The sequence below is a fragment of the Sus scrofa genome, chromosome 7 (genome assembly GCF_054392235.1).
Source record: "Sus scrofa isolate SSC_HxYL_T2T_F1_AM1 chromosome 7, Sscrofa_HxYL_maternal_Yorkshire_Landrace_v2.0, whole genome shotgun sequence".
NCBI lineage: Eukaryota > Metazoa > Chordata > Mammalia > Artiodactyla > Suidae > Sus > Sus scrofa.
The window spans coordinates 20,295,062-20,314,662 of record NC_139389.1 but is presented as its reverse complement, the minus strand read 5'-3'; the positions used below and the strand labels follow the sequence as shown (position 1 = coordinate 20,314,662).

At 40.5% G+C, this 19,601-nt stretch overlaps 1 protein-coding gene across 25 annotated transcripts in view; it reads right to left on the bottom strand.

Annotated features, from left to right (window-relative positions):
• Positions 1-19,601, bottom strand: part of CARMIL1 (capping protein regulator and myosin 1 linker 1) — a 317,278-nt gene that overhangs the window by 83,563 nt on the left and 214,114 nt on the right. For all 25 annotated transcript variants that reach the window (XR_014809747.1, XR_014809753.1, XR_014809754.1 and 22 more), the window contains exons 21-24: positions 17,921-18,093; positions 16,250-16,318; positions 13,045-13,138; positions 7,994-8,092 (exon numbers count right to left, since the gene is read on the bottom strand). Coding sequence is in view for 13 of the 25 variants with exons in the window: in XM_084967588.1 (XP_084823714.1) it covers positions 7,994-8,092; positions 13,045-13,138; positions 16,250-16,318; positions 17,921-18,093 (435 nt within the window). In the remaining 12 variants the exon portion in view is untranslated. The remainder of the gene's footprint in view (positions 1-7,993; positions 8,093-13,044; positions 13,139-16,249; positions 16,319-17,920; positions 18,094-19,601) is intronic.

The window sequence follows — 19,601 nt, the reverse complement described above, 5'->3', positions numbered from 1 at the left end:
TTTTAAAAAATCTTAATGGCTACGAATTCCAAATCCTCTACCTATTGTATTGATCTGTGCTTCCTGAAGAGAAATGGTCATCAATAATTCATGTCTCACCAAGAATGAGTACCTGATTTCAAGAGACAAAATGAACCACATACTAAGAAAAGAACATCTGAGGCCACAAAAGACAAATCTGAGAGGCACGTGGATGTGGCACTAAAAAACTGATCTTTAAAAATCACTCAAGACCAAAGAGACTCCTGAAACATGTGCCATGAAGCATTCACCCGGGGGAAAGGGTTTAAATGAACTCAATGAAATGGTCTCTAAGTGTAAAACCACATCCAAAAGAAACATAAAAATCTCCTTCTTCAATTCAATTAAGACATACAATCGCACCAGTCTCAAAGACGCTTCTGAACACAACCTCCTAGTAAGGGTGGACACAGCCCAACGGATCACATTCAGATGCTTTACAGCTAAAGAGCTCAAGGCCCATACAGTTCAACTATTTAAGATGACACAGAATGGTTATACAGAGTACAAACTGAAAGCCTTGAAAGCAGGAGAGCAAGGGTTTTGACTCTCAGTTCAAATTCAAGTCCCTAAAGTACACAAACGTGAAAAACAAAGGAGACCGCAGTTTGAAAGACTGTCATCTCTTGAGTTATCCCATCAAAGACTGCAAGGTGGATGACTGCCCTTGGAATCTTTATTTTAAACTCCCTACTTTACCCTAACTCTCTTGTTTCATTTTGTTTTGTTTTGTTCTAATCTTTTCAGGGTGGCGCCCATGGCATATGGAGGTTCCCAGGCAAGGGGTCAAATCCAAACTCCAGCTGCTGGCCTACACCACAGCCACAGTGACACAGGATTTGAGCTGCATCTGCAACCTACACCACAGCTCACGGCAACGCCAGATCCTTAACCCACGGAGTGAGACCAGGGATCAAACCTGTGTCCTCATGGATGCTAGTCAGATTCGTTTCCGCTGAGCCACGACAGGTACTCTCTGTTCCATTTTTCTAAAGCAACCCAGGAAAGTTGTTAGCTGGCATGGTCCAGGAAGCTCACTTCCTACCAAGGAAATGTACTCTGTCATTCTTGGACTAGGTCATCTTTGAGTCCTCATCTGTCTTCCCATGTCCTTCAATAGGTCACCTGTCTTCCCCCTGAGAACATCCTAAACAGTCAAGAGTCTTGCCTATGTTTGAACAGAGCTATCTTTTATTTCTTCTTGCCTAATCTTTTTCAACAGGCTTAACATTCCCTGTTCCTTTTCCTATCCTACAGTGACACCATTTTATGGCCCCTAACCTCCACCTCCCTCCTGATCCACCCCCTGTCGCCTCTCCTCTGAATTTGCTTTTCCATCAAAGACCCTCATGAAACATACCTCCCTCAATAAAACAGATTGTAACACGGAAGAGTGGATTGGTAAACTGAACAGGCCAATCACCTTTCTTAGTCTAGAAAGTATACTTTCACTGATGTGGTAAAAATCAAATTGGCTTCTTTGGCAACTAAATCATGCAACTCACATCTCACTTGGTGGTGACTGCATAGGCTTTTCCAAAAATATGCAGGGCTAGAGAACTCAAGAGCAGGACTCAGAACAGGTAACAGTAAATACCATCTTTGGTTGCTTGCAACTTGTTACAATTCTTCCAGTTCCTGCAAACTTACTCATGGAAAACTGTCCTCCTCCATGTCCATTTCTGTATTCCACTCAAGAGAAAACTCAACACCCTAGCATTGAATGAGAAAGAGTCTTGAATAAGATAATATCCTTTGCCACCAAGAAGCATAAAAACCTAGCAGTGCAAAGAAATCTGCGCAATTAACAACTCAAGATATGACGTTTGCATAATATCATATCCACGAAGACAGGAACCATTTTGTTCACTGCTGAAGCTTCATCTCCTACAATTGTGCCTGCCCTATCACAGACCCTTAGAAGTGTTTATTCAATGAATAAGTGAATGATAGCAAGTCCTGATGGATTTCAGTCAAGAGAGGGATCACATCTAGCTGAGGTTAAAGGGAGCTTTTAGACTGTGTCCTGAAAGATTTCTACAAGTTGAGAAAAGAGAAGGGAGTTTTAAGCAAAGGATGAACATACACAAGGGCATATCCAAACACCTGTGATTCCTATTTCCTGATTAGGAACAGAGGCACTTTATTGTGGGAGATCAGATTGGAACATTAAGGCAAAATAGTGTAAGGCTGAGGCCCAGGATAAGGAGTTTCGATACACCACGTACCAGGCATAGAGCAGGTGTTCCCCCAGCTCCTCCCACAAGTGCGAAGGTCTAAAAATCTCTTACCCCCTAACACTCACAGTGACTCAGCTTCCCTGATACAAAGGAAATGGGATGTAAAAAGCTCAAGGAGACATGGAAGATGGATAAAATAGTTCTTGCAGTGTGTGTAAAAGAAGTCAAAGGAAGGAGCTAATAAAAAGCCTTAGCAAGAAGACAGACATTAGAAACAGAAAGAAAAGATAGCTGCAAAAGACACTTTGAAGGTAAGTGGGCAGGGCATGGTGACCTTGGACAAAGAAAGCAAATCAGGTGTCCAAGACGACTCCAGGATTCTAGTCCCAGTCAATGAAGATGTCACTGAGAGAAATGGCAAAATCAGTTGTTCTAAAGAAGGAGTCTAGTCACAGTGACCCTATCTCAGAGGGCTAGCCGGACAGAGATACCGAATAAGCAGCTGAAGAGAAAGGAAAGAAACAGGAACTGAGGGGATAGATCTAGGAGTTACCCACAGATGACAGAGTTAAAATGATAGAAATAGATTAGCTAGCACAAAGGACAAAACTCTGAAAAATGATTGCATCTGGAAGATGAAAGGAGAAAGCTGAGTAGAAAGGAGAGACAGAACAGCAGAAAGACATTCACAGCAGCACATTGTCAAATGAGCCAAGAAGAGCATCTTGCGATAAATGAGACAGTCAATAATAAGGATAATCATGATAATAAAAATGGAGCAACAATGTTTACTAGTGAGGAGCCAAGTACTTTGCATGCATTATCTCATGTAATCGTCAACTGCACCTTCGGAGTCATCTTTGCCATTTTACCGATGAAAGTGAGCCTTAAAGAGGTTAGTTAAGTGACTAACATCAGTTCCCACCAAGAGAGAATAGCAGAGCCTGTACTTACATCTACATCATCACCTGACTTGAGCACCCAAACTCCTGACCGCTACACATATGGCCTCATTTCATCAAAAGATAAAGTGGGAGAAAAGGCCTCTGACTTGGAGACCAGATCCACTGAGAGCCATTTCAGTAGTCAAATAGAGACAGAGGGCACATTCTGAAAGGTTACAAAGTGATTAGGTAGTGAAGAAGTCCTGACAGCAAGCATAAAAATCTGTACATGAAAGGAAGGAAAAAGACTGTGCTGAGTAAAACACTCTAGCTAATAAAATTGCCTCTTTAAAAAAAAAAGAGAGAGAGAGAGATGACTTAGCAGAAATTGGCAAACTACAGTTAATTCTGGGCCTGTTTTTATAAATCACATTTTATTGAAACAACAACGCTCATTCCAGTAGCTTTGTCTATGGCTTCTTTCGCTCTAAGACAGCATAGTTGAATAGTTGCTATAGAGACTATACAAGCTATAAAGCCTAATATTTACTATTTGGTTTTTCACAGACAAAGTATGCTGATTCTGGATTAAGAGGGTTATGAGACAGAAAAGAAGAGTTAAAAGCAGAGGTGGGATGTTGAGTCTTGTGAAAGCCTTTCCTGAACAAAGACAAGAGACAAAAACAAATACATGAACATTTATGACACTTCAGTGTTTCATTAAAACATATTTTAATTCCTTCAGTGTCACCTGGGAATGATGACAGGCTATGTGGTTGGCAGGAGGACTAGTTAGAGAGGGTCTATTCTTTCTGTATTCAGATTTCTAGAAACTTCAATAGGAAGTCTGAAGGAAATAAATCTCCCTTAAGGCAACTGAAACAATTAAAGTCTGAAAACTGCTAATCATCATGTCCTAAGAAATCCCCAAAGTGAAAAGGGGGCAATATACCTAGTGCATAATGACTCAAATAATTCAGAATGATGTCACCCATGAAGAATTAAACATCCTTATATGTCTCCTGTGTATAATTTCCTCTCGATTGAGAAGATGAAACTTACTTTTAAGAATTAGCATTAAAGGTTGCGGCAGTAAATTTTTTTTGGACAAGCAAAACCCCTGTGAACGAGGGGAAAATGTGGAAGGGCATCGTATTAAGAAAAGCCTGCATTATGGTAGCTCATAAAGGAACTCAAGGCAAAGGTTCAATGTAAGATTTTAGGACTCTCATTGCTTTTAATGTTAAACACTAAAACCAAGAAATAACAGTAAACCCTAAAGTATTAAAAGCTAATGTTAGTCCCTTGCAGGAAAAAAAAAATTCGATTTTTAAGGCATTGTTAAAGTCAAAATAATGTTTTCCTACTCAAAACTCCGTTACTTCACTATATTCATAATTACTGTTTTTCATTTTCTCAACATCTATCACTTTACTTTTCCTTATGTAAATAATAGGTGCTTACTGTAAAGCATTCAAATAATACGATGAAGTATAAGAGAATAAAACTCACCTACTCACAGCACTTGTGATAACTAACCATCATTAATATTTTGGTGAAATCTCTATGCATATCTATTCAGTGATTTGTATCATTTTACCTACTTGGAAGATTATACATGGTGCATTATGGACACCTTTCTTTCATTCTCTTTGAAGAAAAAAAGAGTAACAAAAATTAAAATGACATTTCATCCCAAAGTAGAATATACACTCTTTCCAAGTGCACATGGAACATTCTCCAGGACAGATCATATGCTATGCCATAAAACAATTCTCAATATATTTAAGACTGAAATCATATCAAGCATATTTTCTGACCAGAACAGTATGAGACTAGAAATCAACCACAAGAAAAACAACCACAAAAACAAACAAACAAACAAACACCCAAAAAACCAGAGACATGTGGAGGCTAGCAATATGCTACTAAACAACCAATGGATCCCTAAAGAAACCTAAGAGGACATAAAAAAAATACCTGGAGATAAATGAAAATGGAAATACGACAATTCAAAATCTGTGGGATGATTAGAGCAAAAAGAAGCTCTAAGAGGAAAGTGTATAGCAATAACATGACTATCCCAGGAAAAGAGAGAAGTCTCAAATAAATAACCTAACTTTACACCTAAAGGAACTAGAAAAAGGAAAACAAACAAAACCCAAGGTTAGTAGAAGGAAGAAATCCTAAAGATCGGAGCAGAAATAAATGTGACAAAAAAAAAAAAAATAGAATATATTAATGAAACTAAGAGCTGGTTCTTTAAAAGTATCAACAAAATTGATCAACATTTATCCAGACTAATCAAGAAATGAGAGAGAGAGGGTTCAAATAAATAAAATCAGAAATGAAAGAGAAGTTAAAGAAATACAAAGGCTTATAGGAGATTACTAAAAACCAGTATACACCAATAAAATGAAAATGTACAACCTAGAAGAAATAAATTCCTAGAAACATACAATCTCCCTAGACTGAGTCAGTCAAAAATTAAAAAACAAAACAAACAACAACAAAAAAAACGAACAGACCAATTACCAGCAATGATATTAAATCAATAACAAAAAAATAAAAATAGCAACAAACTCCCAACAAACTAAAGTCTAGGACCAGATGCCTCACGGGTGAATTCTACCAAACACTGAAAGAAGAGTTAACACGTATCCATCTCAAAGTTTTCCAAAATTCAAGGGAAAGGAATGCTTCCAAACTCATTCTATGAGACCATCATGACCCTGATACCAAAACCAAAGACACCACAAAAAATTAAAATGACATCTGAACAAGGTAAGAAAACAGTACAAACCATATGAAATGATCTCAAATGACAAAACTTTCCCTACCAGTCAGTTCCCCTCAATCTACTGAGATAAACATTTTTTGAAAACCATCTGTATTTTAAATTCTTTTAGTGGCTTCAATTTTTCTTTGGTTGTGCCCTCATCATGTGGAAATTCTCCAGCAGTGACCCAAGCCACCCGAACCACAGTAGTGACAACATAGTGGCTTTTATTTTAAACATAAATAATGAACTTACATTTGTATTTCAGATTTATGAATGACAGAGAATAGAAGATGCTTTCATGAAATAAAAACTAAGAATTTAGCAACACTTATACTCACCTGCTTCCCTCTTCTACTCCTAGTTTTAATTAATTTCATTAGTTTTACATGACCATTTCCAACATGCACATTTTTAAGTGTAACAATAATTAGGTGTTCCCTTCTTGTCTTAAATTGATATTAAAATTTTAAATCCACTAAAATGCAGGTACAGGATGATGATTATGGGATCCACAGAGAAAGAAATGGAATCCTATGTCTCTTACTTCTGCAGCTCAAAGCAGATTGTTCCAAAGTGGAGATTTTTTTTTAAAGCTTTTTTAAAGCTTTCTTTCAGCTTTACTTTTACTTTTCTTTCAGCTTCACTTTGATGAATTCATTTCTGCTACAGTTCCTTATTTATACCTCATATTGTTTACTTTCTTATTCTTGTTATGCCAGAGAATTTACTCAAACAACAACAACAACAACAACAAAAAAAAAACCTTTTTCACATGGAATATTTTGAGAATAAAATTTCTGAATCCACATCCAAATACAGTTTTATTCTGCCCTAACATTTGTTTGATTAAATTGTTAGATAACAGAATTCTTGGTTCAAAATAAATTCCCTCTCTGAACCTCATTTGTTTCTAATAATTGAGACTGATACTAAGAACTGGTTCTAGTCCCCTTGTGAGACAGCCTTTTGACTCCCTCTGGAACTCTTAAAGATGCTTTTTTCTTTATTCTAAGTGTTTTGACCAGATATGGGCCTTTACCCATTTATTCAGATTAATTTCAGTGGGTCCTGGTCCTATCAACTCCAAGATTCATGCGAAATTCTTTTCTATTACTTTCTCCCTTTTTAACTTTTTCTATTACGTCTCTTTTTAAATTTCAAAGTGCCTATTAGAAGGCATTTTTTACATCTATTCCCTATTTTGACTTAGTTTTCTCTCATATTTTTCATGTCTCTCATATTTTTCATATCTTTTTATAAACACTTTCCTTGTTTTCTATCAGAGATACAAGCTTAAATTTTGCCCTATTAGTCAATTTAATTCTCTATTACGGTTTCCATATTTTCAGTTACTAAGCATTGCTTCTTGTTTTCTGATTACTCCTTTTCATAACAGCTAATTCCTATTTTATGGATATAATATTCTCTCGGGTTGCACTGAACTTACTAATTACAACATTCTTTTTAAAGTCTTCTGCTGTACTTTGAATTATCTAAGCTTAGTTCTTGGGTTTATCTTGTTCTTTGACACCTTATAGGTTTGTCTCAAATATCTATGATCTTTGGATTTGGTTAATATTTTGGAGGAAAATATTCCATTCTTTTTTAATTCTAAAGTTGGGGAGAGAGAAGAGGTATGAATTAAAAGAGAAAAACACTTCAGATTTCTCTTAAGCACTTAGTGTGAATGAACAGTCAACAAATTCTTAGTTATTCAGAAGAATCTGAGAATCTGTTTGCTACTCCACAGAAATGAGAGAGTTGAGGGGACAGAATATCTCCAAAGTAGCAAATTAACACCACCTCTGGATTTGATCATCTATATATAATCAAGGATTCCCAATAGTTGTAAAAGATTCACCTTACTGACAATCTTAAGAAGCACACAATCATCAACAAGGAAAAGTGCATATTTAGCATTAGAATTAACCTACATTTTCCTCCCTCTACATCCTCCCCCAACCTCTACTTACACTTATCGTCATTTTCAGAAATGGATTCTTCCAGTTCCATTGCGAATGATCCAAACAAACAACAGACATCCTGGGATCCTGGCTCTTAAAGGGGTCGGTTTAGCATGAGTAGGTGTAGAAACTGGCACCAGGAGAAGACTGGCGCCCTCTTACCTGCTGTGTGGTGCTGGTGACGATGCCCTGCTGTAGGCGGTAGGCCTGCTCTTGAAGGTATTTTCTAGTCTCGTGATTCCGGAGCAGGTAGTTTTCTATCTGGAAATGAAGCACATGTCTCTCTCAAGAACACATTTCGACTGAGCAGAGAGTAAAGTCAGAATTGAAACAGTCCGTTGCTGGACTGAAAACCCTACCAGGGCCCTGACCCCACCAAGACTAAGAGATGGGGAAACTGGCATGGTCACGATGCCTTATGTGAGTTTTTAGTGAGAAATTTAACTGGCAGGTAATGGCAGTAATTTTTATGTGACTCTAGTGGACAAAGACAACCAAGTGATTAATTGCCTGCAGGGTTAGAGACGTCACTTAGTGACTTCTTGTCCCTTTGCTGCATCTTTCTTCCTCATGAATTTTGAAGCAATAAACAGTTCAGAAGTCAAATAAATACTCCTGTTGGTACATGGATGGTACTTTCTGATCCTCTTAGGCTTATTCCAGTGGTAGAATCCACCAACACTCAGAAAATTCTTTATTTTAAGGGGCGGGGGAGGAGAAAATAGCCACAACATTGGAAGAATACAGGCTCGTACAACTCAAAGCCGTATACTAGTTCCCTTAATTCATCAGGTTTACAGATTTTCTCAAATACAGGAATGATTTTGGCAAAATTACCAAAAATAAGAAAATGGATTTCTACAGAAAATGAGATATCTTGACGTTGCTTGACAATGGTATTTTTATACATAGACCAAGTTTTATGAAAAATTCAAATGTACAAATAACCAGATTGAAATAAAGTGTTTAAGAAAAATGATATACAATGAGTACACATTAAAAAAATGTAGGATTAACTTCTGGGGATGATAAATACCTATTAAAGTGTTTCTTAAAGAATGATTTGAAGTGTCCTCTAAAGCGCGGTAGGCAACACATCAGTCTCATAAAGAATAATTTGAGATGACTAATTATGCCATCTATTTGTTGTTTTATTTGTTTTAATAATGCAACCTAACCATTTGGCTTCTAATTTGTCACTATAGTTCCCTGGTGAAGAACTAATAACTGTGAGGCTTTCGGTATTATTACATTTTTATTTTAATTTTGCATATGCTAAAATGACTACTACTTAATACCAATTAGGAACAATTAAAATACAGCCTGTAATTACTACCATCTCTGGAAACTATAAAGCAGAATAAAATGTACCATTCTACTAAACAGAAATGAAGGAATTATAAAAACGAAAAGATCCCCGAAATGAAGCATCATTAAAGTGACACATTAATTCCATGACATTATATTACATTAATTTTCTCTTGTTATTTCCCAAGAAGTCATCTCTTTCCAAGGTGACATTACCATTAAAGTAGAATGTCTTTGCTAAAAAAAGACTCCTGCCTAAAATACGACAGGCACACACTGCCACCCAGCTTTGGGTGCTTCTGTTTTGTGATTTGTTCTTTTGCATTTGGCCTCACTAAGCGCTGGCTGTGGGCCAGGCCTGAGAGCAGCTTGTTTATTCCAGAGGCTCAGTTCACACCCAGGCAGTGCACCCAAGGCTGGGCCACGCGTTTCCAGACCTTCCCCAGGTGCACCAATGGTTCTTCACAGACTGAGCCTGGAAGGAATATTTCAAAAAAAAAAAAATAATAACATTCAAAGTTCATTTCTAAAAGCTAGTACAGGGAGTTCCCATCATGGCTCAGCGGTAATGAACCTAATATCCATAAGGATGAGGGTTCGATCCCTGGCCATGCTCAGTGGGTTAAGGATCTGGCATTACAGGTCACAGACGTAGTTAGGATCTCGTATTGTTGTGGCTGTGGCCTAGGCCAGCAGCTGTAGCTCCGATTTGACCCCTAGCCTGGGCACCTCCATATACCGCAGGGGTGGCCCTAAAAAGCAAATAAATAAATAAAAAATGAAGTAAAATAAAAGCTAGTGAAGGGGAAGGAAGGAGAACAATGCTCAAGTGTCTTTAACTACAGTCATGTACACATCACCACAAAAAAAAGTACTGGCATCTCAAATAAACAGGGTAAAGGTTCCTTCTGTGCACCATTAGAGGCCAGGACAGGGAACCTATCTCCCAGGGGCTAAGGACAGGGGCCTGACTCAGGGCAAATGGAAAGGGGAAGAGCCTGCAGTATCATGATCATATTTGCCAGACCCCGGGCAGTAGTAACCTGGAGACAGTCTAGAGTCAGTTCAACATTTTTAGTCTCATTGCTAAAAGAGAAGCAGCACAAAGGCAAAAACGCTGTTTTTTAATTAAAGAGCCCTATCTAAAAAAAAAAACAAAAAACAAAAACAAAAAAACACGAGTATAAAAATCACAATACCACTCTTTAGTAAAATTAAAGAGCTGTATTTCTTCCTATAGGATAGAGTTCTGTCAAAACACAAACCTGAGGAGTTCCTGCCCTGACACAGTGGATTAAGAATCCAAATGCAGCAGCTCAGCGTGCGGCAGAGGTGCAGGTTTGATCCTCAACCTGGTGCAATGGGTTAAAGGATCTGGCATGGCCACAGCTATGGCTCGGATTCAATCCCTGGCCCAGGAACTTCCATATGCTGCAGATGTGGCCATAAAATTAAAAAAAGAAAGAAAGAAAGAAGGAAGACTTGACTATATAAAATCACAGTAAGTATTATCGGCAAATAACCAATAAATATCAGCTTTACAGTCACCAATTTTCATTAATAAATATAAGTTTTATAATTAACATGCCTGCATATTCTGCATTTGTTCATCTTTCAATGCACCCCTATTTTTCAGCCTTCTCTGCTTTTAAGAATAGTATATGATTGCACTTTTCTCTCCTGTCTTAGAATATTAATTATATTGCTTTATAAATGTTTTAGTGGCTGTCTTAGCATCCGCAATAGCCCATTTACAACTCATCTAACTGCTCTTTTAAATAACACTACAGTTGCCCCTCAAACAACATGGGTTTGAACTTATAAGCAGATATTTTGCAATGGCAAATCCTACAGTATTACATGGCCCATGGTTAGTTGACTCCATGGAAGCAGAGGAGGGCCAACTATCAGTTATACTCAGATTAACCCCCACGCTGTTCAAGAGTCAACTGGATACTATTCATCAGTTGAGCAGCAACCTTAAAAGAGAGATTTACCAACTTCTTCCTTTCATCCCTTGTAACACTGCTGTCTTAGGAAGTCTTTATTTCTTTATTTTTGAAGGAAAATTTCGCTAAGTACAGAATTCCGGGCTGCTGGTTTTCTTTCAATCCTTTAAATATTTCACTCCACTTTCTTCTTGCCCACCTGATTTCTGACTCAAAGGCTGATATAGTCCTTATCCTAATTTCTCAATATGGAAGGTGTATTTTTCCTCTGGCTTCTTTCAAGATTTTCTCTTTGTCTTTGGTTTTCTGCAGGGTGATTATGATATGCCTACATGTAGATTTGGGGGGGAGGGTATTTATCCTACTTGGTATTCTCTGAGATCCCAATATTACTCCTTTTGATTCACTGAATGTCTAAAGAACATCCAAGCATGCATGACAGGTGCTCAACTAGCTTTTGAGAATTAAAAAAAAAAAAAAAAAAAAAAAAGATGAAAAACACAGGTGCAGCTTTCAAAGAGCTCACAGCCACTGGGAGAAAAAACTGTGAAGGCAGGTGACTTAAAACAATGTCACAAGGCTAGTGACAAAGAGAACCACAGAAAATTCTGAGAGGACTACCTTCCTAGCAGGGGAAAGGGACTGAGAAGTCTTCCTGGAGGAGCTGACCCTCAATTTCAATCTCAAGGGACATGCACATAGTGAGGAAAAGCATGAGTATCATCTAGATGGCAGTAGGGCTTCGAAAGCATTACAGTCACCAGGAAAGCTTAGAAAAATACCGAGGGCTGAGTCCCACCCCAGTTTCTGAGGCCCAAGAATTTGCATTTCTAACAAGTTCCCTAAGGTAGAACAAAACAAAGACTAAGGGCTGGTAAGAGTGAAACAAAGACCAAGGGCTGGCAGTGAATGAGGCAGATCCTGGGCAGACATTCATGCCAAGTGAAGGAGATCAGGCTTTATCCTAAAAGCCACTGGGGAGGAATGGACTGAAGGGTTTAATCTGATCAAAGTCACCATGAAGTAAGATGGCTATTCTTGACTGTGACATGGAAAACTGACAAGAGGATGCAATCATCCTGCTGAGAGGTGATGAGGTTTGAATAAAGGCATCTGTAATAGGAGCAGAGGGAAAGAGAGCTCATGGCGAGATGTTTGCTATAGAAGCAGTAAACTTGGTGACTGATTGGCTACAAAAATGTAGGGGGGAAAATGTCAAGTTTCAGGAGACTGGACAGAGTGGTACCACCAGATGAAAGAACAAAGAGGGAAGAAAGATTTCAAAGAATACAATAAAGGTGGAGTGGGCTTCTTCAGATGCGAAATACCTGAGCATATCGAAAAGTAGAGAGAAACATAGTCAAAAACCATAGAGAGAAAAGGATGAAGATATGAAAGAGCAAGGGCATTGATGACTCACAGGGCAAGTTTCCAGCACAGGGCAGAGATGGGAGGTGTCAAGGGCGCCGTGGATGGCTGGACTTCAAAGGGGGAGGTACCTAACACCCTCTAGTATTGCCAGAAAGACATGGGAATGGATGTGGATTCAGACACACAGACGGTAAAGTGAGATTTCAGTAATACCCTAAATTTCCTAATGAAGAAAGAAGGGAAGGTTCTCAATGTTGAGGATGAAAGGGATAAAGGCTGTACTGGTCAATATTCATTTCCACACCTTCTCCAAAGGACCAGCAGGAAGTTATCAATGCCTAAGCTCTGGCATATTGATGTAACAATGTTATTTGACTCCGCTTAAATTTCACAGGTTCTAGTCTCTCTTACTTTATGCCTCCCCCCGTTTCGCAGTAATGCTGCTGGTCATGATCGTAAGAATACAAGCTAATGTGAAAAAAGCTTTATAAAATATAAAGCCCTGTTCACATGTTCAGAATTATTATTAACACAACTCAATTCAGATGTGAGCTTATTATAATTAAGCTATTGATCCTTCAGTACCTTCTGCAGAGCCTCTTCTGTTTTTTCAGGATTTGTTTTTAAGGCTTGAGAAGCATCGTACATGGGAATTGGCATAAATCTCAAGGTGTAGTTCCTAGAAAAAAGGAGAAAATAGCATGTTTACTTAAAAATAACCTCCCTACTACCTTAATACAGCACTCTTTTTTTAGGTTTTTTTAAAATGTTTTTAATTAAATTTTATTGGAGTATAACTTGACTTAGAACGCTGTGTTAGTTTCAGGTGTACAGCAAAATAAATCAGTTATACATACACATACACCCACGTCTTTTCAGAACCTTTTCCAATCTAGGTTATTACAGAACAGTGAGCAGATTTCCCTGTGCTGTACAGCAAGTCCTTGTTACTTATCCACTTGATACATAGTAGTTGTGTTTATGTTAATCCCAACCTCCTAATTTACCCCCTCCCCCGTTTCCCCTTTGGTAACCATCAATTTGGTTTCAAAATCTGAGTCCGTTTTGTGAAAAAGTTCTTTTGCATTTTTTTTTTTTTTACTGGATTCCACATATTAGCGGTTTCATCGACACTCTTTTTTAAAATCCGAAAAGAAAGTTGCCAGAGCTTCTAAAATTTTCTAAAATTCTAAACTACCAAACCACCTTAGGCCCCTTGATCAGCTTTTTTCGGCACCCGCGTGTGTGTGCGTTGCAACCCAGGAGGACCCTGTCCATTCACGCTGTCTACAAAACCAACACAACTTTAAGGAATCTGGTTCTGTGGTTTTGCTTTCAGTTTTCAATTACAGCAAGGACAGAATTTTCAAACTGGGACAGGCTAGATGGACGGACAGAAAAGCTAGGAAAAAAAACTGTCCAGCATGAACTTGCTCATGGACTCCAGTCACCAACAGATCTGAATGTACCATGATCACCACAGTGACGACCTGTGACAGAGCCAGAACAGTAGAAGAAAAACCCAAAATAGAACCAAAACCTTTGCTTGCCAAGCCAAGGACATTAGCCACAAAAACAGCCTGCCCAGGCTCTGGGCTCCTTTAAATAAGCGGGTCCAAGACCAGTGATTGTCTTCAGAAAAACCTTCCTGCCTGGCTCAACACCCTGACCTCTGCGGGGCCTTGCAATTTGCCCTTAAAAGCAAAAGCCACGCCCCCCAGGCTCTGGACATCCAGAAAAGCAACTATGAACACCGGGTCTGTTGATGACTTCACTGCTGCTGACCAGCTGGTGAGACACAAGAATGCAAGGGGCGGGGGCAGGGATGAGTCACTTTTTGTGTGAAGCAAATACAGAGACCTCTGAATCTGCGCTCTGCCCTCCAATCCTGACCCTGCTCTGAACTGCCATGTGTCTGGATGACCGCTCACACCTGCTCCCCCACTGCAAACTCAAGCCCTAGAGATGCCGTCTCTCTCCACGCCAAATGCAACAGGATACTCAGGAAAAATGGCCTTTGGGGTCACGTGTTGGCAACTGGATCATCGGCATCACATACCTGGCTTGTCTTAGGTCTCTAAGCAACAAGCAGCACTGGTGATGAGAGTCTTTGTTTTTTTGTTTGTTTGTTTTGTTTTTACTTTTGGGGACCACACCTGAGGGATATGGAAGTTCCCAGGCTAGGGACTGAATCGGAGCTGGAGCTGCCGCCACAGCCATGCAGGATCTGAGCTACATCTGCGCCTACACCACAGCTCGTGGCTGTTGTGGCTCAGTCAGTTAACGAACCCAACTAGTATCCACGAAGATATAGGTCTGATCCCTGGCCTTGCTCAGTGGGTTAAGGATCTGGTGTTGCCCTGACCTGTGGTGTGGGTTGCAGACGTGGCTTGGACCTCGAGTTGCTGTGGCAGTGGTGTAGGCTGGCAGCTATAACTCTAATTGGACCCCTAGCCTGGGAACTTCCATATGCTGCTGGTATGGCCCTAAAAAGAAAGACAGACAGACAGAAAATAGTCATCTTAATAATAGTCATCTAATGGAAAAAAATGTTCTTCATCCAGTCAACTTAGTGGCTTAAAGTAAAATAACCAGCAAAGAAAAGGCTATTCTTTCTATAACTTTAATGTTTTACCTTTAGCTTTGTTTTAGCAAAATGGCTTTTGTTTGACATAAGAGGATCCAGCCAACTGAAACACAGAGACAATTTGTCTTTTTTTTTTTTTTTTTTTTTTTTTTTGCAGCCTTGAAGGTTTTCTTTTTCCTCATCTAATTTTCATCATGCCTCAGACCAGCATGGTTTATTTCAACCAAATGTGGTTTCAAACCATCGCATCTTAGAGCACAGCATACATAACAAACTGGTCCAGCGAACCCTCCCATCAATCTTGAAATGAGGAATACTAGGTGTATAGCCTCTTGAAGCTTCACAAAGACTTATCTGGGCTGGCAGTCTACAACATCACTAGGGTGAAAGCTGTGCTGTGAGCACCCAAGTGTTGCTATCTATAGATAAATGTTCCCATCCAAAGGTTCTGTGGTGCAATAGGAGTACTTATAGGAGGTTCTGCATTCAAAAAAGACTCACGGCTGTTGTAGCTTGGCAGTTAACAAACCCATCTAGTATTCATGAGGATGTGGGTTTGATCCCTGGCCTCGCTCAGGGGGTTAAGGATCTGGTGTTGCCCTGAGCTATGGTGTAGGTCGCAGATGTGGCTCAGATCTCGAGTTGCTGTGATGCTGTGGCATAGGCTGGGAGCTGTGGTTCTGATTTGACCCCTAGCCTGGAAACCTCCATGTGCTGTGGGTGCAGCCCTAAAAAGCAAAAATTGCATTTAGTTGCAAAGGTAATAAAGAAATCCTTTTGTACAAAGGAGACATATGAGCCTTGGCCTTGCCATTTCATCCATTTCATTTTTATTTTCTGGACCTCAGCTTTCTTCTCACCACTGGATTCAGAGTTGTCAGCTTGGGCAAAAAAAGCAAGACCCAGTGGAAGCAGATTTAAAACCACAAGGAGGAAGAAGCAAGGCAACCACTGCATGGGCCTCTGCCATGCTCTTTATGTCTTTGGCAGAACAAGCATCTCTGCCCTCATTTTGTAGATGAAGAAACTCACACCAGAAGAAAGTCAGTGCTTTCCCTGGTCCCATGGCTGGTTAGCAGTCGATTAGCCCAGACCCAGATCTTCTGACACCCAATCCACTGCCACTTCTATTATCTCATAAGTAACACAAACATCATTGATTCGTTTTTATTTTCCTAGAAAGAAGTCCTATGTAAAACTTACTTTTCCATAGCAACAGCTATATCTTGAAAGCCTTGTGCCGTGATGTTGTTTTTGTCCCATATAACTGTCCTGTTTGGAAACCAAACCACATAAACGATCCGTCACTTAGGAAAGGAGGAAATGATTCTCCTGTTACAGGTAAATCTCTTGCAGGTGACACTGTAGATATTTTAGTACAAGGAACAAGGAAGAATGTTGAGCTTTGTCTCAGACAAAGCAAAGATGAGTGTTTCTTCCCATATTCTATTCCAAACCTATTCTCTGCTCAAGCAGTATGAAAAAAAAAAAAAAATACTGAAAAGCAATAGCAACACGCATTAACTTACCAGAATTATTTTTATAATATAGTTATAATTACTTCACTAGCTGGAAAATTCTAAGACCCGAGTCCTCTGATACTCTCGCATCATATTCCCCAGACAGCATTCTCGTATTCATGTCTGAAGCTGAAACTATTTACCAAAGAAGCTAAACAGTCTCACGTCCAACATAAAGAATTTTAGGTACTGAGACTTTTTTTTCCATTCTAAACAACTAGAAGGAAATCTGGTCATATTGCGTGATGTTCCACCATCGCCCTAATGTCATGTGATCAGCAATGCCAGCGACCTGGTTCACTCTGCTGGCAAAACCTCCGTGCCTCTAGGGAGGTGGTTGACTTTTAAACACAAAAATCTATTTTGGAAGAAAAGTAGTACTTTGCCTTCAGAACGTGACTACTTCAGAAGTATTTTAGGATTTGTCAATTCACCTGACACACAAGGTGGCTTTTATTCGTCTGAATGCTCCCGGACTCACAACCTCTAATTGTTCCCTTCCTAACCTCGGCGACCTTCTTCACATATGAACCGACCTTCAAAGAAACTGCTGCCATTTTTGGCTTTTGCCTTTGGTCTAGACTGAAGGTTCGGGCTCTGCCGTACCCTGGAGGGCAAGAGAAACAGCAAGGAGGAGCCCTCGAGGAGCAGTGTGAATTCACTCTTCCTTCGCCAGATGGCTGGGCTGGGGGGCAACCGGATCTCCCTGAATGATGGCTGGTAACATGGTTACCACATAAGTAGTCCCTGAGAGGAGTGGCTACCCCATAGCTCATCCTTAAGAAAAGCCACGCGTGGGAAGTGCTATGGATGAAAGCCACGGACAGCAGAGTCAGCGTCCAGTATGAAATTGGCTTTGACCCAGAAGACTTCCTGGTTCCCTTGGGTCTAGGTCTTTATGGTGGCAGGGCTGGGAGAGGAAGATACGATGCTGGGCTCACAATCGGGTACAGGGAAGCCCCTGGTGTTATTCCTCCAGTCTCCCCAGCTCTGCTCATGTGGAGCTGCCTCCAAACCCCTCTCCTGCTTCTCACTGCCTTTTCCAGACACATCAGTCAGCTGTTCACGCTGCTGTGAAATGGGAAACTGCCATGGTTCTCAGCCCCATGGGCCTCACAATGGAAATCTTTAAGACGGCAGTTTGGAGGAATGTCTGGGTCCATGGAACACCCTCCTCCACATTTTGACAAAAGACTTGAAACTGTTGTCTCTTCTCCTCACCTGGCCTCCTGGGAAACTCAGGCCTCCCTCGGGCACGGCTGGCTCCCCCATGCTTGCCGGTCAGACTGGCTTCCAGGCCTTCCTTAGAAGCAGCACCCCCGCGCCCTCGGGGCCAAGCGCCCGGCCTCCGTACCTGAGCTTGGTGTTGATCTGCAGCGCTTTGGCCAGCATCTTCGCCCCCATGTCCCCCATGCCGTTCCCACTGATGTCCACTTTGGTCAGGGAGGTGTTGCTTCCCAGGGCATTGATGATGATGGTGACCTCGGTCTTGAGTTTCGAGTCGGCCAGGGACAAGGACTGCAGAGGCTGTAGGGGGAAACACCAGGCAGCACTCACCCAGTCTCGTCAGGACTGCCACCACTCTCGGGGACCCACCTCATGGAGAACCATCAGGGGAGGGACCCAAGTGCACAAACACAAAGTGTCTCACTTTGAGACTTCTGGCTAAAAGACACTGATGAGTGGTACCTGAATGTTCTGGATCTCTGGAATCAGACATGAAGAGCTTGTGTCTTTTTTTTTTTTTTTTTTTTTTTTTTGTCTTTTCTAGGGCCACTCCTGTGGCATATGGAGATTCCTAGGCTAGGGGTCTAATCGGAGCCGTAGCCACCAGCCTATGCCAGAGCCACAGCAACACGGGATCCAAGCCGCATCTGCAACCTACACCACAGCTCACAGTAACGCCGGATCCTCAACCCACTCAGCAAGGGCAGGGATCAAACCCACAACCTCATGGTTCCTAGTCAGTTTCATTAACCGCTGCGCCACAGTGGGGACTCCCAAGAGCTTGTGTCTTAAAGCTGACTATCTGCCACCTTTCTTCTGCTTCTCTCCTTTTTTCTCCCCCGTTTTTGGCCTCCATGCAGTATATGGAGTTCCCCTGCCAGGGATCAGCTCTGAGCCACAGCCACGGCAATGCCAGATCCTTAAGCTGCTGTGCCCAGTTGGGGATCAAACCTGCAGCCCAGTGCCCCAGAGACACTGCCAAACCCATTGTGCCACTGCAGCAACTCCAAGTCACCTCTTTTCTAAGGGAAGCCATGGAGAGATACCCTGAGTGGTAGGTGCCTGCCTTCTTGAAGTGGAGGATGGGAAAAAAAAAAAAAAAAAAAAAACTACACAAAAATGTCTGCACTTCAGCATGGCTATACTATTTCTTTTACCCATTTCATTTCTATGCAAAGAAAAATGACATCTTAAAAGACTAGTAGAGGATAAATGCAAAATAAAAACCAGCCAAGATGAGTAATAGCAGATATTGAACACTTACTATGATTAGCCACTATTTCAGCTTTTTACATGTATTTAGTCACTGAATCCTCCCAGCAAACTCAATACTTAGGTATTCTTATATTAGGTACTGCTACCCCTATTTCTCAAATGAGGATCAGAAGGTTAAATGATGCAACTAAGGTCACACGGAAAGTAGGAGTTGAACAAGAATCAGAGTCTGGTTGCAGATTTTGAGTTTGTAACTCCTACACAACAGTGTCTCTATTGGTTTATCCTAGATCTTTTTGATCTTCACTCTTAGCTCTAAGTTATAAAATCCCATCAGAAAACACACGTATCACTGAAAAAAAAAAAAAAAAAAAAAAAAACCAAGTGACCTTTTCATTACTATAAGCTGTATGGTGAACCCAAGTCAACCCACTTACTGTCCAGGTAAGATGAGCAGCCAGGAGCCATATTTTGCTTGGCCGACACAGCATCTGACCCCCCCAAAATGAAGAGGACTGCCTATTTACACCCAGCTCACACTTGTTTATGTCACCTTCCTAGCCCTGTAGGCATTTAAATTTGCAATCTTTAAT